Source organism: Podarcis erhardii (assembly GCF_964252035.2).
Source record: "Podarcis erhardii genome assembly, chromosome: 2".
NCBI lineage: Eukaryota > Metazoa > Chordata > Lepidosauria > Squamata > Lacertidae > Podarcis > Podarcis erhardii.
In genome coordinates this window covers 90,127,453-90,144,998 of record NC_138498.1, presented here as the reverse complement: position 1 = coordinate 90,144,998, position 17,546 = coordinate 90,127,453, and the positions used below count along the sequence as shown (strand labels likewise).

General features: G+C 40.6%; 1 protein-coding gene across 1 annotated transcript in view; it reads right to left on the bottom strand.

Moving 5' to 3' along the window:
• Nucleotides 1-17,546, bottom strand: part of PLXND1 (plexin D1) — a 170,947-nt gene that overhangs the window by 70,337 nt on the left and 83,064 nt on the right. The window contains exons 9-14 of the mRNA XM_081852248.1: nt 15,574-15,678; nt 12,060-12,149; nt 11,360-11,453; nt 7,781-7,944; nt 4,953-5,104; nt 1,586-1,685 (exon numbers count right to left, since the gene is read on the bottom strand). Of these exons, the coding sequence (XP_081708374.1) occupies nt 1,586-1,685; nt 4,953-5,104; nt 7,781-7,944; nt 11,360-11,453; nt 12,060-12,149; nt 15,574-15,678 (705 nt within the window). The remainder of the gene's footprint in view (nt 1-1,585; nt 1,686-4,952; nt 5,105-7,780; nt 7,945-11,359; nt 11,454-12,059; nt 12,150-15,573; nt 15,679-17,546) is intronic.

The window sequence follows — 17,546 nt, the reverse complement described above, 5'->3', positions numbered from 1 at the left end:
ATTGCCTTTCCAAAGCTACTATTTACCTAAGAGCCAAAACATATTAATGTAATAGATTGGATTGCCCTTTATTTGGGTTATTAATTGTTATTTTTGTTAATGCCAATTTGTTAATGTCTATCTCTTCAGAAAGTTATCTGAGCCTTCTTCTCTTGGGAGTTCCCAAACTGGTACCCCCCCCCTTCTCTGCATTGAGCCAGACCATGACAAGCAGAGACCTCCAATATATAAACTGCCAAGTGGTCAAGTTATGAGTGGTACTGAAAGGCTTGAACCTTGCTTGAGAGAGGCACTTTGAGGTCCAACGGGACAAGTTAAGATGGAAGATAATCTGGGTGAAGCACCCTCCACCAGAATTCAAGAGATGACCCACAAATTGCTTCTCTGGTAGCACTGGACCCCGGTGAGACTCTCCCACAGGAGAAGGACCTTGTCCCCACTCTGCTGGTGCAGATGTGAGGAAAGGAGAATCCCTATTCACATGGGATGCAGATGTGCCAAAGTAACCAAATTCTAGGTTTGGGTGTTTGAATTAGCCTCCATTATAACTGGCAAGATTTTAGTCCTCGACGTTGTGTTGACGTTGCTCTTAGATGAAAGCGAATAGAACCCCCTTGGTGTTCTATAGTGAATTAGCATCACTAATGTTGCCAGCTATTTGGATGGAGGTGGACAGATGATAGGAGGCAGCAGAAGGGCACACAATGAAAGGGTGCTGGGCCAAAGTATCAGAACACCTAATCAAAGAAGAGTAACAAGAGGTGTAGCTAAACATGGCAAGTTTGACACTGTATAGTTGCTGTTTGTCGGCTTTATTAACAGTAATACCTCCTAGCAGTCCCCAATGACACACACCAAGCTATGGAGCAGATATCTCTTGGCAAGATAATTATAGTATTGACGTGAGAATTGTATACTCTGTAAATTTCCGTTTGTGTCCAAGCTGGAAGTGTTGATAAGATCGCTCTACCTGAGAGTTTCCATCAGTGATGGCATGTTTTTGTTGTTTGTTTTCTTAATCTTTTGAATTAATTAATAAAACATTTTTTTAAAAAAACTGTTCAGACTTCTATTGTTGCCGGGCAAATTTTGGTGTGTTTTTCCTTGTGCAGTTAATGGATGTACCTTCAATTGCTTTCTCCTGTAGGAATGTTGCCTGAACAAAGGCCTGGGAATGTTAAATCCATCATTAAAGGAAGACTTCCAACCAAAGCCACTGGCTCCTATTTTTGCTTCTGTGCAGGTGTTTCCTGAAGATGCAATTTCCTCCGGCACCATCAATAGCTTTAAAACATCCTCATCCTTTTTAACTTCTCCATCACCGCTATAATAGTTCTAACACCAGATACAGTTTTTTTGTGAGCTCTAATTTGCTACATTGCATCATATAATATGACTTATTATTGCTATTTTTTAAAAAGGAGACTTGAGAGGAAGAGAACAAAGGAAGCTGCCTCATGCCATTGGTCCTAGTTCAGTATTGTCTACACTGACTGGAAAGGGCTCTTCAGAGTTTGAGACATGGGTATTTTCCCAGTGACAAATTCAAAGTTAAAACCCCCAGTAAGAACAAGAAACAACTTACCACATAAGAGTATCGGTCCCTGGATTTTCCTTCTCTGCTCAAATTAACTGTCACCACATCAGAAAATTCATCTGGAGCTTCTCCAGTCCAGCACACAATTCTGTGTAAAAAAATAAATAAATAAGCAATTGTGACTGAGAGGAAAAATATGGATGAACTTGAAATAGTACCTCATAAAATAAAAGGTGGGCTGGGTTGAACTCTATTCCCTGCTCTTTAAAATTCTTTATTTTTATATTAAAAGCATTATTTTGGATTCCAACTAAGATAATTTATACAGGAGACAGAGTAGCTTCAAACTTAATGCCTCAAATGGAGTTGGGCTACCATTTCCAGTGCAGATGATATTCCCATACAGAAAGTCTGACAAAAGGGTGCTCCAGGTCAAAAGCACTGGAATCAGATTACAGTGGACTCTCGGGTTATGTTACCTCTGGGTAACGTAACTTTCGGGTTGCGAACATGGCAAACCTGGAAGTGGGTTTGCAGCTCGCGCATACGCATAAGCGCTCTATGGTACCGTGCACATGCGCAGAACAGCCGCCTCCAGTTACAGAGATTTTGGGATATGGCTGGGCCTCCAGAATGGATCCCATTCGTAACTGGAGGTACCACTGCATTTTGCTTGTGTGGTCACATGCTAAGAGATACTCCATTCTGCATGAAAGGGGGGGGAGTGTTTGTTGGTCTCCCCACCAGTTTGCATTAAGAATTCAGAGCACTTTGGATGTTTTGGTAGGAAATGCTCACTTTTCTCTTGATGAAACTGGGATGCCCCCCCAAAATGGAATCCAAATGCCCAGCTTGCACATCATGGCTTACCATGATCAAGCAGAAACAGCATGCTCTCTTCTATGGCAAGGTGCCTTGTCATACTTTCCTCACACAGAAGCCATTTCAACGTCCAAATAGTCACAAGTTGGTGAATTCATGATGGCATATGCATGGTAATAGGTAAAGCTCCAGAAGGAGGCATATATAACCAAGTGTAAACTATCCTGGTACAAATTATTTCACTAACTGTTCATGATGGACTGAGCCTGAAAGAAGTAACACCATTCCTATTGAGGCAAGAGTCAGTTCAGAATGTTGGAGTGCCCTTATCAGAATGAAGAATTAAGCTTATTCTTATTTAAAGTGACTTGACTTTTGAAATTTTGTTGCCATTTTTTTCCTGATCGAGCAACTACGTATTTCACATTACTTGAAAATGTGAAGCTCATGAAACTCCAATTATGCTTTATTTCTTATGAAGAGTCACTAAAAATAAAATAAAAGGTATTTTCGTTATAGAGAAATATGAAGTTTATTCATGACCCAACAGGAAATAACTAGGTGTTTATATTAGTAGTAAATAATCCTGGGATTTAGATTTGGTAGCACCCTTTACTTCAAAGTATGTCTGTACCAGCAACCTTTGGGCTTTAATTAATTAATCTTTGGTGTTTTAATTTTCTCCTTGTTGTCCCAGTGCTGCTGTTTATGCATTTCCTGTCCAGGCATGCATGTTCCCATTGGGTCAACAGACTGCTCTTCAGATAATTGCATTCATAAACAACAACAACAACAACAACTAAGAGCTGAATATGTCCACTGCAAAAGCTATGGCATATCATACTATAGGGTGCAAGAAAGAGGGGGGGGGGAGTGGCGGGGGAGGAGGAAGCAAGAGGTCATTTCCATAGGGTAATACAACAACCATCATCATTAAACACTGGAAATACCCCCTCCAGCACCACCCAACAAAGGAACAGCATCTCTTTTTGTGGGGATTACTATTACTTTAAAAACTTTGGAATGCTTATTCAAGATGGTGCAAAGGACACTATGAGAAGGTTAATAAATGAGGCACTACTCAGATGTAGCGCACTGGGTGGGGTGGAGCCATTACTCTAGCTTCCCAGTGGATTATTGTTGCTTCCTGGGAGGGAGAAGGGGAGGCAGCAGGGAGGTCACCACAGTGTAAACGGAACAGCAGAGCCACTCCGTTACGCCTGCTGGTGCATTTGCACTATGCCAGCTTCTCCGCTGACCTGCCCCTCTCCTTGTGGTAAGCAACCCACATGCCAGGAAGCTAGTGTAATGGCCCTGCTCCACTTGGTGAGTCACTTCTGGCACTACCTTTAATTCAAAGAAACCCAGGATTGGGAAGTTAATCGGGGTCAGGACTTGGGATAAAGTGTTCATTATATCCACTATTCCCACACAAAAAACAATTGGTGCAGGAACACCAATGCCTTGTTTGCGTATTTCTCCTCCTCCTCAGATGGAAATGGTAACTTCATAATTGCTATACCCAGCTATTTCCCTCAACTGTTCCTAATGGGTAATTTCAATTTCTTCCAAAATTAGATCTTGCTATGTTGCTTGTTATCAACAGCATGCCTTCAAGCACAGCCCTTATAGATTGCTTGATCTGCTGATCTTTGGTGGCCTCAGCTCATTGGCCTCCTACAACCCGTTTTCCATAAGAAATTATCACGAGAATTTCTCCCAGGTTTTTGTGGATGGTTTCATTCCAAAATAACTGCACACAATCACCTCAGCTGGTCTCTGAAGCCTGTCTAGCAGAGATAACGAAGACAACTTTGCAAAAATGTATGTGAACGTGAAGCTAGTGAAAGGTCTGACAGCACAGAAGAAGTTTCCCAGTTGTTTTAGATGGAGCTGCAGAATGGGTAGCAGCTGTGCGAGTTTTGATTACATTTGTCCTCCTGACCTGCTGAGGGCACAGGCAGGAGACAGGCAGGAGCTTAGAATATTGTGGAGATCAATTCCCTGGCACAGCCAGCTAACTAGAAGGCTAGTTAGTACCTGTCTTTTCCGCACTTCTTCACAGAAAGCGTTTGTCTCATGGTAACTTCCCCTCTGAGGATGCATGTGCATCACTCAAAACAAAACAGGACCTACGGTAATCTTCCAGATGGAAGTCCTCAGCAGAGAATACAATTCACAGGAACGACCTGAGAATTCTAGAATGTGACTTCTCTCAGCTGAAGTTATTACTGTGGAATAAATTCCTTGTGGGGATAAAAATCATTAATCAGTTTCAATATGTATCATACAGAAATCTGCCCTTTTCATAAATGAGCTGATTCAGAGTCAGCTTGGTTCACTGGGTCACAAAGCAAACAGTAGCAGCTACTATTAACAACTAGGCGGCCAGTGGATAATTGGATGCCTTACTCTCCATTTACGCATGCATGTGAATCCCTGCAAACATTTGCACGCTCATACCAAGCCCTCACATTCCTGATCTCTGAAGAAAGATCGCTGGAAGAGATCAATCAGCTGAAGAGGAGGAAATAAATGACAGCAATCCCTTTCCTTTCACTCGCTTTTAAATCATTCAGCATGAGTTACTCACTCCTCAGAGACGATATATCTGTCCGGGAGCGGCGAACACTTCACATTCCCTATTTTGACAGCGTTAATGACATCACTGAACCTACGGCCCAGATTTCTTCCTCGTATTGTGACTAGAGTTCCTCCTTCCAGGGGTCCATTCAGGGGCTCGATCTGCAAGTTCAAAGGGAACCTGATGAGAGTAGGTTAAAAGCAAAGGCATGGAAGGCAGCAAGGTGGGGAGCATTCATTTTTATTCCCGTCGGGGTACAAACATCAATTTTATGCTCCCTATTCTTCTACAGGGGGGAAAAAGGCTGTGGGTCCAATAAATGAGCCATATGCTTAAGATTCATGTCCTACTTCGGCTTTGTGACTAATACAGTTTTTACAGTGCCTTTTACCTCATACAGAAATAATTTCATACACCACTGAAAATACAACTATCAGTATTCTTAAAAGTTTTGAATAACAGTTAAGGGAAGGGGGAAAGTAGTAAGAACTGACAAGTGGAGAAAACATAATAATGATACCAACTCTTTGCGCTGGGAACAGTCAGCACAATCTTTTGTATAATCCTTAACAAAAGGGTTGGTCTCTCTAAACACCACCATGCATGTTATGAATGATAACAGCTATAAGTGGGCTATTTGTTCCCTGCCTTTTTATATACTGACCCACCCAGCACTGATTCAGAGAGAAGACTACCTAATTATCACCCTGGGGTTTTTCATTTAAACAACAATATCCAAGTCTTGCTGCAAAAAAGACTATAGTTTGTTTCAAAAAAAGTGTTTATCTACCTGTCTACCTACCTATGGCTTTTATATACTGCCCCGATCAACAATGTCCTCTGGGAGGTTGTGGTTAGCGTCTACACAACAACATTTTGTTGCACATTCAGGAGAGATTTTTATTTGTTACCCTTTGTTCTGCAGTCAGCCACAAAGCCACTTTGATTTCGCTGGACATCTGGCCTAGCTTAATGCCCTACATTTAGAAAGGGCCTTTTAAATTGCAACAAACCTATTGGAAAAAAAAATAAAGCCGCCGAAAGCTGCACAGGAACAGCAGCCTTCCTTCCTCAAAGTACAGTTAGAGAGGCTGCAGCTTGCCATTCACTGTAGCTGCTGCCAGCATAACATGACGTAAGCCAAGGGGCAGGAGGTCAAGAGTGGAAGCTCCTTCTTCCGCCAAGCTGCTTAGGGCTGATAATGTTCCCTTACTAAGCTCAGCGTCCCTTTCCAATAGACTTGTGGTTGTCCTCCTCCCCCACAAGACAACTCTGTAGACACTAAAGAAAAGCTTGTTTGTTTTTGCAAATGGAGGGATTTGGATTGAATGTACAGTATCTGCTAAGAAATAGCATCCCAACCCCGTGACATGCCGTAACCTTAATTCTTGTGGTTTGCTTTCAATTCTTGATTTTGGCAGAGAGGCAGGAGGCTAAGTTTCCTATACAGTGGAGCGAGGCAGGCTCCCTAGCATTTCCTCTATACAGCCAGGACTGAGAAACGGGAACGGTAGATGTTAACAATAAAGTGGCTATTGGATTATGAATGCAGTAGGGACCTACTCATCCTCACCAACACAGTTTTAAGAGCATTTCTCTGGATTGTGATATATATATATATATATATATATATATATATATATATATATGCTTTCGTAGATTTTCACGGGTACAGGAATGCAGGTTTTGGTGTCCTCGGGTGTCTTTTACACGGGAAGACACCCGAGGACACCAAAACCTGCATATATATATATATATATATATATATATATATATATATAAAAAATATTTTTATTACTACTACTGTCCAATCACAAATAGCCCTTCATGAGCAAAGAGTAAAAAAGGACGGTGTCCAAGCAACTTCATATGTGCTTAGAGGAAGCAGATTTCTAGACCCATTTCAAACTGGTGTCAGGTCCAGTTTTAGCACTGAAGCAGCACTGATCACTCTGGTTGATGACAAGCATGATTTTGATTTTCCCTGACCTCTTGGCAGCTTTTAATACCACTGACCATAGAATCCTCCTGGAATGGCTTTGTGGCATCAAGAGATTTCTGTTTGTCCCTGCATCATCTGTGTTAGCATTTTAAAACTGAGACTGGTGAATTTATTCCTACTTTTGTGTTGGTTTTAGGTACTGGTATTGCTTTAAAGTGGGTATTTCTAATGTTTCAATATTGTATTTTTAAAATACATTTAAATACTTTTAAACTGCTTTGGTGCACTGATTAAATACATAGTTAAAGGTTAGAGTCTGTATCTTAAAATCTCTGCATTGGTGGGGTCGCACTAGTAAAGGTAAAGGGACCCCTGACCATTAGGTCCAGTCATGACCGACTCTGGGGTTATGGCACTCATCTCGCTTTATTTGCTGAGGGAGCCGGTGTACAGCTTCCGGGTCATGTGGCCAGCATGACTAAGCCGCCTCTGGCGAACCAGAGCAGCGCATGGAAACGCTGTTTACCTTCCCACCAGAGTGGTACCTATTTATCTACTTGCACTTCGACATGCTTTCGAACTGCTAGGCTGGCAGGAGCAGAGACCGAGCAACGGCAGTTCACCCCGTCGCAGGGATTTGAACCACTGACCTTCTGATTGGCAAGTCCTAGGCTCTGTGGTTTAACCCACAGCGCCACCCGCGTCCCTGGGGTCGCACTAGACAGTCTTTAAAGTTGGCTCCAATTCTAAATACCAAGCTAGCCTAATGTACCCACCGTCAAGTCCAGAATACTGGTCCCTGTTCCACCATCCATTAACAACAACCAATTCCTGTTTACTGCGGCAAAATGACACTGAGCAGAATGCCTCTTTCTGTACTGTGCCCAAGACTTACCTTCTTAATCTCAGGAGGAGGACACATGCCTGGAATCTGGAGGGACTCAGTGTTTAGTCTACAATTAGAACTGCTCTCGCTCCAAATGCACTGATGACCCAGATCTTCTCTCCCAAGACACTGAGAACAGTCAGCACTTCCAATTGCACAATTATAAATCTCCACTAGAAAAAAGAGATAAATATCCTAAGCTGGAAGCATATTATTACTTTGCTTAGCTTTGTGTGTGCAACTGCCCCCCTGCCAGAGTAATGCAACATTTCCAACAGCAGAGTCTGGACATACAACAATTTAAGAAGTTTTGGCCATAGTCCTAAAGATTTCCCAGAAGTTCTGGGCACTTGTTCCCACTGCAACATAATTTAGTACTTGAAAATCCCTTTGTCAATTTGTGCTACATTTTTCTAATTCTAGATATCCACATGAGAGGCAGCTTTGCACAGCTCAATACATCTAGTTAGCAAAAACTTTAGTTTACAATGGCAAACAATTATCCTTACAATGCTCAGCATGATACGTGCATTTCACCAACTTCCCCCAAATGGGAATCTTTTTACTTCTCTTATTTCTGCCTGTCCTTGTTTCAGTGGCTTGTTACATTTTTATTAGGCCAGGTATGGAAAATATGTTGGCCTCCAGATGTTGTTGAGCCCCATCTCTCATCAGCCCCAGCTAATGTAGCAAACAGGATGATGGGAGTTGTAGTCCAACAGCATCTGGAGGACCACAGGTTCTTCATCCCTGTGTCAGAGAACAAAGGGATTACCTGCTCTCCTAAGGTTTAGGCCTTTTGTCCCTGAATAAATAGGAAATCCTATTTATTAATCAACAGAATGTGGTGTCGAGAAACATTTTCACCACATGCTATAGAACAAAACTAAATCACATAGAAAGCAAAAACCAAATGGGAGAAGGGAAGGAAAGATATGGATTAATAACTGTGGGTGGGGAATCATACAGACTAGTGTTTCAGGCAAGCTGGAGCCCTGTTGCAATGAAAACGAACCAACTGACTTTTACAACAAAAACACTACAGTATAATTCTGAACCAAAGCTTGATTTTGCCCAATATTCTCAACCAAACAGTGGTATTTTTCAGACAGCTATCTGAATAATTGCCTTCAGCACCTTTTGATCAAAGATGTATTACCTATGAACATTGATATTACATACGTGTATTACAGCTAACAGCCATTTATAGATCTAACTTCCATAGACACTTGCACTATAGGATATTGCAGGCAACTAATCTTTTCCTGGTGCTGTTTAGCATCCATATGAAGCCACTGGCAGCAGTCATTCAGAGTTTTGGTGCCACATGCCATCAGCATGCTGATGACACCAAGTTCTATTTCTTGATAACAACTTAATCAAGTGTGGCTATGCAGTCCTGGACTGCTGCCTGAATGCAGTGATGTGCTGGATGAGAGCCAATAAACTGCATCTGAATCATGGCAAGATGGAGGCTCTGTGGGCGAACTGATATATCAGTTGCTTGTTCTGGATTGGGCTACACTCCATTTGGAGGAGTGGATCTGTAGTCTGGAGATACTACTCGTTCCATCATTGTCACTTGAAGCCCAGGTCACCTCAGTGGCTAAGAGCGTTTTTCACCGGTTTGGCTGATAGAACATCTCTAGTCGTTCTTGGATGACTCATAGCTTGACCACAGTCATTCAAGCATTGGTAAATTCAACCTTTGCTGAAGCAACTGCAGTGGCTGCCAGTATGCTACTGGGTCAAGTTTAAGTAATTGTTTTAAGTAATCAAACAACTTGGGAGCAGGGTATCTCAAGGACTACTTATGTTCCTTCTTGGTCAATGCAATCTTCAGCAAAGGCACTTTTAGTGGCTCTATACGCTCCTGAGCAATGTCTAACTATCGGGAGCAAGGCTTTTAGGGTTGCAGTGTCTCTTTCTCTGGAATTTCCTCCCTACTAATATTAGGCAGGCATCAACCGTGCAAAATTTTCAACCATTTTCATAACACATTTTTGTTTAGACAGACTAGTCCTGACCCAGCCATGTACCACTGATATTGAACTTATTATTTGGCTGTATTATGGCATTTAATGATTTTATATTCTCTGCTGCTTTAGCTGCTTTAGTATTTTTACAAAGAGCATTACACATTTTTATATATAAATAATGCAAAAATAATCACCATTTAAAAAATCTGTATGAACAGCTGTATTTAAATTCATGCCTAAATGTGTAAATATTATCTGGAGACAAAATATTTTTTATTGCTTGTTCACCCCTCATTTGAAAATAATTTCTTCTGAGAAGTCAACAATAAAATCAGGTAAGTCGATATAAATATTCAGAACACTTGAATTCAGCTATCAACTAAACAAGTAATGCAAAGCTGGTCACATTCTAGGGAAATCTCAGTTAACCCAAACTGTTTTTGATTATAAATTATTGAATTACATACTACATAACTACATATTCTGTGAGAAAACATTTAAATATGTGTTTCATACAAATGGACACATTTCTTAATATATTTCACTTGAAAATGCATACTTTTCACATATTTTGGTATGTTTCTGGAGCTGAAAACTTTATTGGAAAATTCAGAGAAGCACAAAACCCAAAGGCTAAAAATGCCCCAATCCCTATATTAGCCTCAGGGGTGTGAATGAGGTCAGTTTGCTAAAAATGCAGACCAAACAACATTCTCCTCCCTCCCTGGTTGGAAATAAATTAAAAACTTAAGTGGTTGCTCAAGAGTGTTTGCTTTGATTACAAATATATAGGCAGGGATGACAGAATTAGCAGAAATGTGTTTACATATTTTGTTTCTTCCCAGCATTGAAAATACACATATTTCAAATGTATCCCACAGTGACACTATGTTCCCATAAAAACTGCTGCTGGTTTATCTGGAGATTTATCTCCTTTGAGCTAAATTCCATCCCTGACCCTAAACAGTCCACACATCTTTGTTTCAATATCAATCCAGTATATTTACAGTACAACCCTACACATGCCTATTTGAAGCCAAGCCCCACTGAGTTCAGCAGGGCTTGTTCCCAGGTATGTATAGCATTACAGCTTTAACAGCTCAATTCTATACATGTTTGCATAGGAGAAAGTCCTACTGAAATCAATGGCACTTACACCAAAGTATGTACGTATAAAACTGCAGCCCAAAATATTGTGTATTTAGTAATTGGATGGGTGCACATAGCATAACATGTGTGAGTATACTGTATACTCACACATGAGTATTTAGCCGGAACTCACCAGAACTCAGTTCTGGCACCTCTCGGGTGGGCATCATTGCCATTATAAGAGAACAAGGGAGGTGTTCATGGTGAGTTCTGGGTATGTTGTAATCTGCAGCTTATGGTGAAGGGTGGGCAAGAAATATGATAACAAATAAATAAACGTCGTAAAACCGAGATCTCATTTTTTGTATGTTTCCCTGATTTCAAAACATCTGCTACTAAGGTATGTAAAGAGACTCTAGAAGGTCAAAAGCACCAACTAGCTAAGAATCTGTAAGCTTTCTAAAGGATATTTTACCCTCTCTAAACGAAAAAAAAGGTGGAAAATGTGTTTAGAACAAACCTGTCATCAGCGCTGGACTATCAATGTATCTATCGGGTTTTTCCTTCAGCTGAAGGTTTAGTGGAAAGAGGTGCCTTTTGTCTGAAGTGTGAAGCTGTACAAAGAAAGTGAGTTAAGAGTTATCCCATTTACAGAAATACCAGACCCCAGTGGCAAAATACATGTTAGCTTTATAGCTGTCAACACAAGGCATTTCTATATTGCAACAAGATGTTTCTTGGAATATGATATTCAAATTCAGCAGGAGAAATCAGGAGCCTGGGGCAAAAAAAGAAAAAAAGAAAAAGAGGTACTGCTCTGTCTTTGTTAATTAAACCTCAGTAGCAGAGTAACAAACCAATGGGAAAGCAAAATTATGTTTCCATGTGGAAACCAGGCAAGCAAGCTCAACCTTTTTTTAAAAAAAAATGTTTCTAGCTCTCAACAATTAGCCAGAAAAGCCTATAGATAAGAGAGCAATTTGCTCCAATTTTCAATTGGAGTTTCATCGCTGGACATGTTGCACATCACTGCTGTATATTCATGCTAAAAAGAGCGTAAGAAAACTTGGAATGAACTTACGTCATGGAAATGCTAGAGTTCATGGAAGCAGAACTTAATGAACTTTGATAGGATGATATGACTTGATAAAACAGCATACACAGGGCTTGTGGCTCTGTCACTAGAACAGAGGAAACATCCCCACTAGCTGTGAACTCACCAGTACGTTGCTGCACTGAACAGCAGATGCATTCACCCATTGGGCCTCAAATATCTTGTCAGTTTGAAAATGACATTCCAAAGGCATCTCCTAGACAATTGGGAAGACAGGGAAGAATTTGCATAGCAATATCAATTCTTTAAAGTAAAAACACCAATTTTTCTGTACTCCAATAAACCCAATAAACCAAATTCTGTTCTTAGTAGTGATGGATGTCTGATCAATTTCAGAAGATCATTTTCTGGTTAATTTCACATATGTTCATTGCAATTCATAAATCTATTTCATCCCATTTCTGCATTCATCCTTTTTTTACAAAAAAACCTGCATGAAAATCTGTATTTAAATACATATGCAAAAAAATTTTTTATCACATATTAAAATATGCATTTTGTCTCAATTTAGGTAGCTCTTAACATATTTTATCCTAAAATATGCATTGTTTATGCATTTGGTCATTTTTTTTGAGCCAATAACTATATTGCAAATTCAGAGGTGTGAAATGCAAAGGGTAATGACATTCCAATCCATGTATTAATCAGGGGGGATGAACCAAGTCAATTCATTTAAAAATGTGGACCAAATGAAACTCTCCTTCAGTTCCTAGTTCTCTGTGACATAAGATTTCATTTATCCCAATAATAATTTCAGAAATAATAACTGTGACCAATAACTAGTTTCATAATCCTAATAAGCTTGATGAAAGAAATTTGAATGAGAGCATTTGTTTTAGAGACAGTACTTATCCTGAACTAACCAGGAGCCATAACTCACTGGTAAAGATATATCATTTGAATGCATAATAAGATGGCATTCTAGATACAATGCTTACTTGAAAAAGTAGAGAATACTGGTCTAGATGATATATAATGATATATATATTTATTATATATAAAAAAGGTTCTTATGAAGCTGGTAGGTTTATTCCTGTAAAAAGATGAATGATGTATAATGCATGCTCTTAGACTACCAAATATAATACTAAGAGGTAACAGTAAAGGGGCCCCTGACCGTTAAGTCCAGTCACCGATGACTCTGGGGTTGCGGCGCTCATCTCGCTTTACAGGCTGAGGGAGCCGGCGTTTGTCCGCTTCCGCACAGTTTTTCTGGGTCATGTGGCCAGCATAACTAAGCCGCTTCTAGCACAACCAGAGAAGTGCACGGAAACGCCGTTTACCTTCCCGCCGGAGCGGTACCTATTTATCTACTTGCACTTTTTGGCGTGCTTTCAAACTGCTAGGTTGGCAGGAGCTGGGACCAAGCAATGGGAGTTCACCCCGTTGCGGGGATTCAAACTGCTGACCTTCTGATCGGCAAGCCCAAGAGGCTAAGTGGTTTAGACCACAGCGCCACCCACGTCCCCTAAAGGCTCACCTTTCAATGGAGTCAGATAGCCACGACTTCAGTTTCCTTCCCACAGTTGTGCAGAATCAAGCAAATATGTATCACTCCTATTTTCCTACACTCTGATAAATCAGTGAATCAAATTCTGTTTTTGGCTGTCTTGGAAATAGGCTTGTAGTTCAATCTCATTTCAGAGGAGATTTTGAACCCCTGGATCTGAGGCATGATTTTGGGAAGTAGAGGCCTAAACTGGTTCAACTAGTTATTGTAGTATTGTGGTCATATGAATGGTGGTATTGCAATTATTATATAATACTATAGGGTGGGAAAATTCATGAGTAATCATTAAAAATCTCAAAATACAAGTGTGATTTCAGTCAATGGTGTTTACTTGTGTTTGTACATATATAGTGTAATCATGAAGCATACATTTTCCAAAGAAATGCAGTGTTGCTAATCTTTCCCTTGTATTTGCAGACAGGCTGAGAGGAAACCAGACTGTAAGATAGTTGTCTGGATTTGCCATCTAGGAGCTGAGTTTCTTTAGTACCTTTCCTGTTTATTTCACCTCTTATCAAGTTACACACAGTATTTCTCCCCTGTAGCCACCTTGCAGCACCCCAGAGGAAGGCAGCTTCCCCCCCCCCCCACCTTCTCTTTTGCTGTAAACATAAGGGCATATCCTTATTTACCAGTGCCAGACCTTAGGGAAGAAACTGTAATAAAGCTACAACATAAAGAGTTTTCTTTGCTAGTGTTGCAAGCCAACTGTGCCTTTGTCTAGGGCTTGTTAAGCTCCTCTGTTGGGTACTGCAACTACTTCAAAAACTGTCAATAAAGGCCCTTTAAGAAGCTTTTAAAACACTTATTTGCTCTGAACAAAAAAGGACAGGCTACATGCATGCACAGCTATAAGCAGGGGGAGTGCTTTTCACACAAACCCACATTTAATTTAGGCCTGTAATCACATGTGATCATTTAAAAATCATGCACCACTATGAGACACTGAAATGCTCTACAATGCTAGCTTTTAGGGGGGGGGGAGTTTTCTTGTCTTCATTCATTCATGTGGCATTTGCTGATTAAGCACCTAAAACATTGTGCTCCATCTACCCCAAAAACTCGAGAGGAAGAAGAAAGGTAGGATATTTGGTACATCCACACTATAGCTTAGTTATCCCTAATATATTAAACTACTAGGGGATCAAGATGGAAAGGTGGGAATGAATGACTAAATTAATACCATGTGTACATAAGCAGCCTAAATTACCCAGACCTGGTCAATGAAAAAGAGGATACTGGGCAGGACGAAACACTATATTCTAATGCAATACATGAGCTCTCATATTCTTTTTAAGGGTTCATATAATAGCAGCTTTCATATACTTCAGGGGGAATGCACAAAAGCGTAAGAAACAAATGAAGTATTCTTCTGTGTCATTGATTCCTAGACTCCTATAGAAACTAGTCTATGAATGTACCTCAAACACATAATGCTGTAATGCTAAAATTATTTGCCTGACCCAATTCATGTGTCAGGAAAGTACAAAGAGCATGTATTTCCGTAAGTGCAAAAAAACCCCAGATTGCCAAACTCAGGGTGTGATTTGCAGAGCAGAGAGGAATTATGTCCATGTTTCTGGTCTTGATTCGTTTCCAGTCATAGATTTTGCCATTTGTTTTTAACAAGCTGCTTTTTCTCTTTTTCAAGCACGGCTTGGAGTACATTCCCCTGTGAGAGTTGCACACCTGTAAAGTACACTGAGTGAAATATGGAAAAAATATCTTCAAGTCTATGAAGTTGATTTGCCCCCAAACAATCTGTTCAAGTGAAAGTTTTACAATATTATAAATCCACCTATTGTATAAATACCATGAAGGTTCTTGCATTACATGTAACAGACCCCAAGAGAACGTCTGCATACACAGTACATTTTCTTCTTTCTTTTTAAGCCCACCCAGTCGCTTGCCAAAGTGACTGCTTTCTATTACAGGTCTTTCCTCTGATGCCTATTTCTGCCATTATGGCAATGGGAAAAGGCAAGTTATGCATTAACTTCATTTTATTTATGATAAGAGATTGCTACCCCATTAGTAATCTCAGTTTTCGGACTTGCAGTGTAAATGTAGACTCTACCTGCTTTTCTGCAATGCCTCTCTGTTTTATTACCTTTATGAAAGCAGTATTCATCAAGGTGATGACAATGTCCTGGGAAGTCCCTGTTGGTGCTGGTGCAACAGAGGAAGGTACAATCTGTGGACAATCAGTGCTGTTCTGTAGTTCAAGAAGCAAGCAAAAGAAAGGAAGGTTAATATGGGAAACTTGGGGCCTTCTTAACACTTGAGGCAACAGAATTTAGAAAAAATGGCATGGCTGATACATCCTTGGCATTCATTAATTTTTAGTCCCAAGTTATAACAGGCAAAGGTAAGGTAAAGGTGAAGGACCTGTGGAAGGTTAAGTACAGCCAAAGTAGACTATGGCGTGTGGTGCTCATCTTGCTTCCGGCTGAGGGAGCTGGCATTTGGCCACAGATAGCTTTCTGGGTCATGTGGCCAGCATGACTAAACCGCTTCTGGTGCAATGGGACACCGTGACGAGAGCCAGAGTGAATAGAAACACCATTTACCTTCCCACCAAAGCAGTACCTATTTATCTGCTCACATTGGTATGCTTTTGAACTGTTAGGTTGGCAGAAGCTGGGACAGAGCAACAGGAGCTCACCCTATTGCATGGATTCGAACCGTCAACCTTCCGATCGGCAATCCCAAGAGGCTCAGTGGTTTAGACCACAGTGCCACCCACATCCCTTCCCAAACTTATAGCACCCTTTTGAAGGCAGTTCTTTGCCTCACAGCCTTAAGATCCAATCCTGCAAAGTCCCATCATGGCCAATGGGACTTAATCACTAGTAAACATGCTTGGAACTATAGGCTTAGTAATTTAATTCTATGCATTTCATCTCTGCATTATCAGTAAAAGCCCTCTACTTTACGTAGAAGATAGCCGTCAATCCTGAACTCAGTGGCAGGTGCCAACTGCATGTGGTGTGAGCTGGCACCTTTGCTTGCACAGATCAAGAATATATTAGTGCGAAAACAGAAGAAACTTCACCAACAACCTCCTCCCTGGAGTGTGACCGTGTGAGGCTTGCACCATTCCTTCCTATTCATCTTCTGTTCTACGGATAAACACTGTGCTTTCAGACTTCAGGCAACTGTGTTATCAATCTGGGATTTTTCACAGCAAAATTAATTTCCTCACAAATTAAAAGGAAAACCATATGCTCTCATCAGCTGCCATGTCTGAGGTAGCTACTATACCCGTTATTTCACTAGAAGAAATGAAACCAAATAATATGATACAGTGTATTTACAGAAATTCCAGCAACAGTCCTTGCAAAAAACCGAGCATTTTGCTGTGCTTTTTGTTTTTTGTTTTAAGTATGCACTTGATGCTAAATTTAAGCACTGCATGCATGTGGCTATGTACAGGCAATAACTCTTATCAGTTTTAGAGGTGGAATTGAAGGGCTGTCATTGCCTATCTCACACACACATCATCTTCATTATTAAGGCATGATTTCTGCACAAATCCATTTTGCAGTTTTGTAGCTCTTCTATAACTGCCCTGAAAAAGCAGAAATAAACAATCAGAAGCATGACTAGCATGACTGTTGCAGTAGATGGGTGTACAATATGAGATGGCTGTGAATACTAAGTACCCATAAAGAGCACTGCATTGCTGCTGCTGTATAGTGCATGAAAGAATGGGTACACATTTCTGTCCACATTCACGTCACAATTTAAAATGTTGGGGGGGGGCATGGAAGCAGTTTCCCTTAGGAGTAAACTGACTAGCTTAAAAGCTGCTCCTAAGTTGGCCTCGTCTTGTTCATGTTCACAACTGTACTGATATGTACAGGACTAGGGGAAGTTGCTTTTTTATGAAAATGGATTAAGTTATTAAGGTTCCTGTGCTGGATCAGGTCTAGTGTAGTGTCATGGGAGTCATATAGAGAAAGGCATTCCCATTGCTCCAAATGAAATAACCATCTGTATAAAGACTGTGTGTATGTTGAGTGTTTACATTGAAGACAGGCTATCGTGGAGCACAAGAGAAAGAGGACAACCATTGGTGTG